A 9937-nucleotide genomic window follows, 5' to 3' on the forward strand; every position below is an offset into this window, starting at 1 on the left:
AGCGGGAGCACGGCCGGGCACCGGGGCGTCCCACGGGGCCGGGCGCTGCACGGGGGCTCAGGCCTGGGGCAGCAGCGGGGGCCGGGCCGGGGCCGGGATGTGCGGACACCGACCATGCAGGCACCAGCCTGGGCAGGCTCTGCTGGCCGAGGGACGAGCAATCACCCGCCTGCCCAAAGTCCCCTTTACCACCGAGCTGGAGGCAAGCGGCTGAGGAGCGAGGAGCACCTCGGCTGACTGCACCGCAGCTGGGGCTGGGAGCAGGGCACGCGCCGAGCCCTGAGCAGCATCGGTGTGGCGGGCAGAGATTGCCCTGGGCTCCCAAAGCCTGTCGCATTACTGGGAACCAGAGCAGCGGCAGCAGCAGCAGCGGCAGCAGCAGCGGCAGCGGCAGCAGCTGGCTCAGTGCTCGGCGTGGCACTTGGGGCAGCGCCTCGGGCCGGCAGAGCTGCGGCGTTCCTGCCCCTCGGCAGCTCGTGCCCGTAGGCTGCGGCTGTGTGCAGGACGGGCTGAGGATCTGCCCGGCGCCCTGCGTGATGCCGCGGCCAGCCCTTGCTCACCCTGCGCTCGTCCTCCCAACTCAGTTGCATTGCTCACGCGTTCAGCACCGACGTCTCTGCAAAAGGAGGCATGCACTTCAACAACTCGGCTACTTTCTTCTTCGCTAATTAAAATCAAATTACATCTGTTGTGTACTGCATGCTTCGCAGCTAAAGCAACCCGCTTTCCCGTTCGGCTCTCTGGAGCCCTTGTCGCTGAAGCAATTTATTTAGCCCGCTGGGCGGAAAGCAGTGCAGCTGCCCGCGGAGAGCTGGGGTCGGCGCCTGCAAAGGCGGGTTTCGCCCCATCTTCCCCGCGGCCCGCGCGCAGGCGCTGGCGGGAGCCCCGCTCGGCGCCGGCACCGCCAGCGGATGGCACCTCCCCATAAATCGCCCTCTGACATCGCCACTGCGGCGCTGCCCTGGCAGTGCCGGCCCTGCGGGGCTGCCGCTGCCGCCAGCGCCGTCTGCGGGCGAACGCGGCCCCCGGCCCCCCGGGCACCCTGCAGCCCCCGCGGCCGCCAGCGCCCAGGGCCGCACCGCAGCAGCCCTGCCGGCGGCACTGCCGGGCCCCGGTCGCGCGCCCCAACGCCGGCACCGAGGCCGTCGAAAGCACCCCGGTGCATGGTGGTGGCGAGCTCCTGGGACGCCCCCGCGGCCGCGGCCGAAACCGGCGACCCGGGGCAGCGCCTGCTCTTGCCGGGCCGCACCGACGGCGCCGGCCTGCTTCGGAGCGAGCGCCCGCTTTGGCAGCGCCGAAAACAGGGAGCCCCAGGGAAGAGCGCGCCCCCGAGGTCGCGGGGAGCCGGGTTTGCGGGGCAGGGGCCGTCCCGCGCGAGCGAAACGCGGCTCGTCGGCCGCGCACGGGCAGCCCCTCGCCCCCGGGGCCGACGCAGCCTCGGAGCCGCTGCCGCGCCGACGGCAGCGCGGCGCCGCGCTGGAGACTGGCACACCTCCAGGCTGGGGTTTCCAGGGATAATTTGCAGATTGAATGTTAATGAACATGATTGTTGCTATCCGGGAAGGCTGCGCTGGCTTCGCGCTGCTGCCAGTTCTACGTCTTGACTGCTCTGGGTTTTTTTTAATAGCAAACAGGGCTGGTCCAGCTCAGCTGATGGTTGGGGTCCTTTCGCTCGAGAGCCGCTGGAGGGAGGCACAAGGCAAAGGGGAGCGTGGCCCTGTCCCGTCCGCCGCGCTGCCTCCCCGCGCTCCGGGCTGCAGCTCCAAGGTTTCCCAGCGCCTTGGGGCTGGCGGCGCCGGGGCCGGGCCCCGGGTCAGAGCTGCCGCCCGGCGTCGCTGGCAGGAGCCTTTCTGTGTGAGCAGCCACCGGCGGGCGGCAGCGCCTCTGAGAGCCAGCGCCTTTCACAGAGCCACCGCCACCCCGTCCCCACCATCCCAGTCCCCATCCCCAGCGGAGGTCTCACCCCGTCCCTGTCCCCGTCCCCGCAGCAGGGTCTCGTCCCCACCATCCCAGTCCCCATCCCCAGCGGAGGTCTCACCCCGTCCTCGTCCCTGTCCCCGACCCCACGGGAGGGTCTTGCCCGGCGCCCACGACCGGCCGTGGTTGGTGCGGCGCTGCGGCAAGCGACGCGCTGCGCGCCTGGGGACAGCTAAAGGGTAGCGCTGCCATTAGTTTAAGCAGAGGTTAAAGGTGATCAATAACGAGGGTTTCATGCCCAATTGATCACCCCTTGCTATTTATTTCTGGCTTTTGCTTTCCATCCCCTGGTGCTTTTAGCAATAGTAATTAAAGACCGAACAAGTGTTTGCTGGGCAGAATACCAAACGCTCTGGATATCGATTCAGGGCCCCCTGACGACGCCGACCCGACTCCAGCAGGGCCGGGGCTGGCCGAGCCGCTGCTCTTCCTGCCCCAGCTAACAGGGGCCGGTGTTGGGTTTTGCACTTCTGGCAATGTGGCCATTTTCCGGGCTGCAGCGGACGGTGTCACCGGCTGCACCTTCGCCAGGGGACGGGAGGACACGACTGCAGCTCCCGCAGGGACCTGGCCAGTGCAGTACAACATGGCGCGGCAACAGCACAACTGTACAACAGCACAACAGCACAGCACGGCACGGCACAGCGCGGCACGATGACGCAGCACAGCACGGCGCGGTGCAGCATGGCATGGCATTGCACGGCACAGCGCGGCACGGCACGGCACGGCACGGCCTGGCACAGCACAGTGCAGCACGGCGCGGCGCAGCATGGTGTGGCACAGCACGGCAGAGCACAGCACAAGCCCCCGCGCGGCCCCGCGGCGCCAGGTATCGCTCTCCCGTGGCAGCAGAGGCACCCGCCACCGAGGGCCTGCCCCAGCCTCCTGCAGGCGGAAGGGGCGAGCGCTGCAAAGTGGGATTCAAATGGTTTTACATCCTCATTTGTAAACAAAAATTGGATGTTGCTATTGAGAGTAAATGAAGCAATTTTAGGAAACCAAAGAGCTAAGAGTCCTCCACGCAGCAGCACATGGGCTCTGTGCCGCAACCGTTTCCCGACTGAGCTGGGACGAGCCCTGATCTGCGCGCCAGCGCTGCAGCCGCCCGCTGCTTTTCCCTCGCCCACGTTTGCTCGGGTGCAGCGTCCGTCGCGCGGACGTTTCCCTGACGAGCCAGCGGCTCGGCGACGCGCTCGCTTCCGCCTCCAGCTCCGCGCTTGGAGGAAAAAGAGAAAACCGTGCCGTGGGGACGCGCAGCCGGAGCTATGCGGTCGAGGCTTTCCCGGCGCTCCCGGGCCCCTTGCGGTTTCGCACCCCTGCAGGCCCTGCCAGGCCCCTCCTGGCCGCAGCAGGCAGGGGGCACCGGCGGCAGCGGGGCCGGCGCCTCGTCCCCATGCTCCCGCCCGAGGCCGAATGCGGTTAAAGCCGCCCCGGCTCCTGGAGCCCGGGGGGACGCGAGCCAGCCGGGAGCTGGAGACAGCGCTCGGCCGCGCGGCGCCCCAGGACGGACGGGCGGACGGGCGGACGGACGGGCAGAGGGAGGGAGGCCGCCCCGCGGCGCCAGCGTCCTCCGAGCCCCCCGCGGCTGCAGCGGGGCCGGGAAACCCTGGGAAAGCGGCTGGCGGGACCCAGCGCAGAGACCTGCTGTCGCCCAGGAACTCTCCTGGGGGTGGGGGAAGGAGGAGAAAAACGTTGCTCACCGATCTCGAGAAAACTAATGGGAGATCTCTGAACAAAATCCAGGAGTCTTGATTTTGAGGGAAATCTCCATTGCTGTAGTTAATCTGCTCCCTCTGCCCCATGACTAAAGTTTTTTTGCTGCTGATGCCTGTTGATTTATTTGCAAAGCCATCACCTATTTTGTCTGCATCCTTGTTCAGCTTTGATAGACATGATTGTGAAAAAGTTTTTCCAATTTAAAATTGTGTGCATGCATATACATATATATATAAATATATATATAAAATAGATAAATAAAACAAAACCTTGTAATGCAATGGTCTGACTCTTTTAAACTCATTTTGTAAATGACTGCAAACGATGTAAACATGTAAATCTCTCTTACTTCCCGAAGTTTTGGCTAGCCGATAATTTAAATCCGAGCATCACCTCGGAGCTGCGCCTCCTCCAGGGTGAGCCAGAAGCACTAACACACACTGAACTCGAGGGAATGAAAAACCACAGGCCAAATTTCCACAGGGGGGAAAAAAACCCACAAAGAACTGAAAAAACACCCATTGGCTTTCTTACGCCCTGTGTCAAGTCCCCGGCAAGGAGCTGGCGCGGGCACCGGCGCCCGCACAGGGAGCTCCACGTGCTCCTCGTCCGCCCATCCGAGGTGCCCAAAGCCAAACCGGACACGTTACGAGAGAGCTGCTGCTGGTCGCAGCCCGTTCCAGCGCGGAGCAGCTGCCGCCGGGCTCCGGGAAGGGCCGGGCGCGGTGACGGCAGTGGTCGCTCCTGGGGCCGCACCGTCTCCCCTGCTCCAAACGCTCCAGCCGTGAGGTGCTCCGGGGGGTTATTCAGGCACCGACAGCTTCTCCGCTGCAGCAAGCGCTCCCGGCGGCATTCGAGCCAGGGCAGCCCGCGCCGCAGAGAGGCTCACAAGAAATAACACCCGTTTTGATTGGCACCAAAAATAATGTGATGTCAAGGACCAGGCGCCATTCACCAGGTCTGAGTTACCGTGCGCATCACGCCTCGCGTACAGCATCGTGCGCTTTAATGCCGCCTTCGCAGCTCGAACCTCCCAGCCCTGGCGTGACCGGTTGCGCGAAGGAGCCAGGTCCTGTTGGCCCTGATTGAAACCTGCGGGAACTTCCGCGGGCAGAGCTGGTGCAGGAGCAGCTGGGCCGGCACCGGCACCGCACCGAAACGCGCCAAGCAGACGGTGCCCGGGTCTCTGCTGGCAGGAGGGAGCAGGGATGGGCCGAGCCGGGCAGCAGCTTCCGGGGGAGCACGGACGCTCCGGACGTGCAGGAGGGGCGATGGCGGCACTGCTGCGGCCGGCGGGCAGCTCGCTCTGCCGCCGCTCCTCGGGACCGGGCTGCAGCCAGCGGGACGGACCCCATCGTGCCACAGCGCCCGGCGGTTGCCCGCTCCCTGCTCCCGCGGCGGGCGGCAGCGATATTCCCAGATAAGAAATGTGGGAAGCGAGTTCGACGCTGGAACACCACAACCTTTTCCTAAGCACACAGGGAAACTGAGCAGCAACCCTCCGCCTTTCACCTTATTAAAAATAAAAGCAAAAAATGCACAGTGTGCTAGTGAATACTGTCTGCCTCACAGAAAAGAGCAATTCCCTAAAATTGCAGGTAGCCAACGGCCAAGGCAGCGGCAGCCCTGGGGAAGGGCCCCGCGTGTCGCCGTGCCGTGGACCAGGCGCGGTGCAGCCCTCGTGCCCTGGCACGCCACGGCAGCGACGCCGTCCCCCGTCCCCGGGCTCCTGCGCCGCCAGCCCAGCTCGTCCCAACGGTCTGAAACGGGCCCCAGGCGCCACCTGCCCGGCGCCAGCACCGCGGCCGCCGCGACGCCAGCAGCGGGGCAAGCGCAGCCCGAGCCCCGCGCGGAGCCACGCGCCCCGAGCGCCGCCGAGGCCGGACGCTGCCCGGAGCCCCCTCGGCGCCCCCTCGGCGCCCCGCAGCTCCTCTCCCTTTCCTCACCTGCGCATCTCGGTTTGAGTAGGCGACTACCTGTTTCGCCTGTGCATTGCTAAACAGCTGCTCACACCTCCACTTTTCTCCAGCGCACAACCGCCCTGCTCCCACCGCTGCGTGCTTCGCTCCAGGCACCAGCAGGAGCTCAGACTTTCACTTTAGCGAGAAACAAAAAAAAAGCATCTCCCCCCAGTAACTGCTATTTAGTCCTTGACCAAGAAAATTAACAAGTTTTAAGCGCGGCAAGCCTCAGGGGCATTTGATTTTTAGGAAGGCTGAGTGCCGTGGCACTGCAGAAACAGAACTCCTTTTATTTCTGCTGCCCAACAGCACGAACGAGCTAATGCAGCAGGGCTGCCGGTGCCTCATACAATCTGACAAACCGAGCAAGCGAGGGTGCTCGTCCTCCCCGCGCTCCCGGCACATCTCATCCATTACGCCAACGCAATGTGAAAACTGACCCTTCCCGTCTGAGCATCATGTAATACTTTTTGCCAGCCAGGTTAGTTCAGGAAGAAAAGAGGCTACTGCAATCACTCCCAGTACAGAAAAGCAGTACAGTTAATCATCAGATGCAAACAAGAGTGTTTTTGTTTTTAAAGACACTTGTTTGCTTCTAATTGTTTTTTTTCTTCCCTTAATGCCTCATTATCACCCAGAGATTCTTAAGAAAAGGCTGCTGAATTACAGCATTACCAAACATTAAATGCAGCGATATGTGCGTGAAACATACAGAAAAGCATACAAAAGCTAAGGAAAAATTTGAAGTTGAAAATAACGTGAGTGCTTTCATGCTGTATTTGACTCAAACCCTTGTTTCCACTAATTTATAATCATGCATTTTTTTCTTTTTTTTTAAACAGGAGTACATCACCTAAGCTACCACATATGCTCAGCAAGTTGGAAATGAGTAAATATTCAGCAAATACAACAAAACTTTTGGAATTCAAGATCCCTACAGTTGTCCTATAATTCTGTGCTTTTCTGTAAACCCTCAGTCCTATTAACAAAAAAAGAAAAGAAGCCGAGTTTGTATCAAAAGCTGACAAAACATGCAATTCACATTGAATCCTTGAAGGTTTCCTTAGCATTCAGAGTGCAATAAGAAAGTTATTAATGCATTAATTTGCAGTATCTGCCAGCTGATTTGTACTGCAAGACAAACTATTTCCTTACATACTTATGAGCAAATACAGTATTTAATGGAGTAACTGTTCAAAGTGACTTTTTATTTTAAAATCTCAAAAACAGCTCACTAGAATTTTGAATGAGAACTAATACTTTTGTATTAGCTGATGTACAATAGCTACATTTTAGAAGACATGGAAAATGCAATAATTTATAGCATGATCTATTGCAAATGCACTGTTGTTTAGGCAAACGTCTCACACACATCCCCCAAAGGCGCAATACAAAAAAAGAAAAAATCAAAATTGCGGTAAAATAGAAGAATTTTCATGTGTGAATTTTCAAGTGTAAACTCTCTCTCTCTCTATATTTTTACATATCAAATATATCTGAATCCATATGAAAGATGAAGGGTTATCACCAAAAATTCCCTTTTAAACCTGCTGTTTATATATATTTTATATATATATATCGCAATATATAAGTTGTACCAAGGTTCAAGTAAGGAAATTAGCAAATGCCAGATGCCCGAGACCACAGGTGAGTTCTCTGCCAAATAAGAAGAACCACCTAGCGCTTCATCACTGTGTTCAGTTAAGCAGCACTAGCCCAAGAGCTCCACGTAGGCACATGTTTCAGAAGTTCTCCCAATACATAGAATATTGCAAGAATCAAAGGATCTGCAAAGGAAAAAAGAATCCACGCATGTGACTTCCGCTGCCATTCGCTGAAAGACAAGAGGCTTAAGAAGAGGTACAATTTGATGCTTCTAGAAATAGAGAATGCAATATTTAAGCTTTCAGTCTTTCGTGGCATAACCACAAAACGTTAGGGCATGATACCCTGAAAGGGAAAACTGGCGACATCAGAGAACAGGAGAGGACGTGCGAGTGCCCGGAGGAGCCTTCTTGGCTGCGCTGCTGCACATTTATTGTTAGATTCGGTGATATACTGAAAAAAAGTTACGCGTGGACTGTTTCCAGCTCACAGCAGTGAGCTACCGCCACCAGCACCGCGAATGGAGGGCTACGGCGCTGCAGCAAGGCGAGTCACTTTTAAAACCGTTTTCGCCAATTTACGCGTGTGCGGACAGAACACCAGCGCACAAGCCCGACGAGCAAGTTTCCCAAAAGTGCAATGGGGAGGGGGGGGCGGGGGGAGGGAAAAGTAAGTACCGGGGAGCCGCGCTCGTGCCCGGAGCGGCTGGAGCGGTGCCGGGACACCGCGGGGAAGGTCCGGCGGCTCCGCGACCGCTGCCGGCGGGACCGGGGGCCGCGCAGCCCCGACGGCGGCTCCGGGCTCGTCCAGCCCGGCCCGCTCCCGGCAGGGCGCCGCAGCCCGCAAAGACCACACGAGACCGGTTCCTGGGTAAATGGTTTATGTAAGTAATAAAATATTTACTATAACATAAATAGAAACGTACCCTCGCAGTCTACAGTGGTTTTTTTTTTTTTTGCAATAAAGATACAAACAAAAACCGAAACCAAAGGGGAGGAACCGAACCGAACCTACCAACGGGAGGGCGAGAGCTCCGCGCACGGTTAGCAAATAAATAGAAACGGGCCGGGAGGAAAATCGCGGCGTGTCGTCCGGGCGAGCCCGCGGGCCCCGGGGCCGGGCGCCGCGAGGGACGGAATAAATTAGAGCTCGCAAACCTTTGGCTACTGCTGCTGCGTCCGGCAGCCGGCGCCCGGGGCCGGCCAATAAATACGGCGTGAGCGCGGGCGGCGCGGCCGGGCCAGTCTGAGGAATAAATTAGAGCGTGTCCCGCCGCCGCGGGCCGGGGCCGGAGCCTCGGCCGCCCGCGCCCGGTTCGCGCCGTCGGTCCGCGGGGCCGGGGCGCGCCGCCGGGCCGGGCGGGCGGCGCAGTCAGTGCACGGCCCCCGGCAGCGCGTGGTGCAGCGGCGACGAGTCCGCCTGTGCGTAAACGTCCTCCATGGGCGGGTGCGGGGCCCCGGCCGGCGTCATGCGCTTCTCCTTCTGCCGCCGGTTGCAGAACCAGACGCGCACCACCTCCTTCTCCAGCTGCAGGGAGTCCGCCAGGGAGGTGATCTCGTGCGCCGAGGGCTTGGGGCACTTGAGGAAGTGGTTCTCCAGGGCGCCCTTGACGCCCACCTCGATGGAGGTGCGCTTCTTGCGCTTCCGGCCCTGCGCCGCGATCTTGTCCAGGCTGGTGGGGCTGCCCGTGCTGGAGTCCGTCTCCTCCAGCCACTTGTTGAGCAGCGGCTTCAGCTTGCACATGTTCTTGAAGCTGAGCTGCAGCGCCTCGAAGCGGCAGATGGTGGTTTGCGAGAAGACGTTGCCGTAGAGGGTGCCCAGCGCCAGCCCCACGTCGGCCTGCGTGAAGCCCAGCTTGATGCGGCGCTGCTTGAACTGCTTGGCGAACTGCTCCAGGTCGTCGGAGCTGGGCGCGTCCTCGTCGGGCGGCTCGGGCGGCCCCAGCGGCGGCGGCGAGGCCGCCAGCTCGTGCGCGCCCGCCTCGTCGGCGCCCAGCGCCTCGCGCAGCCCGTGATGCAGCGCCGGCGCCGGCGGGCCCAGCATCCCGTTGAGGCCCGCGTAGGGCTGCGCGTAGAGCAGCGGCTGCCCCGACGGCGGCGACAGCGGCGGCAGGTGGTGCGCGCCGCCCTGCGCCCAGCCGCCCGCCGCGCCCGCCGCCGCCGGCACCAGGTGCGCGCGGTGGTGGAAGGCGCCCGGCAGCTCCTCGCGGGGCCCCGCCGCGCCGCCCTTGCCGTGCTCGGCCGGCGGCAGGTGCGCGCCGCCGCCGCCGCCGCTGCCCCAGTCCGTGCCGGCGCTGGGCAGCCACTGGTGGTGCGCCAGCCCCACGGCGTGCCCGGCGGCGGGGGCCAGCCCCTGCAGGTACTCGTGGTGCATCATCTTCTGCACCTCGCGGTAGGCGCCCGGGTGCAGCCGGTCGCCGTCGGGGGCGCCCAGCGCGGCGCCGCGCGGCAGGTACTGCGCCGTGGCGGCCATGGCCGTATGCGCCGCGCGCCCCGCGCCGCGCCGCGCTTTAGAGCCGCGCGCCGGGAAGCCGCGCCGCCGCGCGCCGGCCCCGCCCCCGCCCCCCATTGGCCCGCCCGCGCCGCCCCTCGGCGGGGCCCCGCCCCTCCCCGCCCCGCCCCGCCCTCCGCCATTGGCCAGCCCCCGGCCCCCGGCGCCGCGTCATTGGCCGGCGGAGG

The 9937-nt window shown here is 61.8% G+C and overlaps 1 protein-coding gene across 1 annotated transcript; it reads right to left on the bottom strand.

The window, feature by feature from the left end:
• Positions 1-8630: 8630 nt before the first annotated feature.
• Positions 8631-9731, bottom strand: POU3F1 (POU class 3 homeobox 1). The gene has a single exon (XM_068917840.1). The coding sequence runs from the start codon at positions 9729-9731 to the stop codon at positions 8631-8633; it is 1101 nt and encodes a 366-aa protein (XP_068773941.1).
• Between the last annotated feature and the right edge of the window lie 206 nt (positions 9732-9937).

This window comes from Struthio camelus, chromosome 23, assembly GCF_040807025.1.
Source record: "Struthio camelus isolate bStrCam1 chromosome 23, bStrCam1.hap1, whole genome shotgun sequence".
Classification (NCBI taxonomy): domain Eukaryota; kingdom Metazoa; phylum Chordata; class Aves; order Struthioniformes; family Struthionidae; genus Struthio; species Struthio camelus.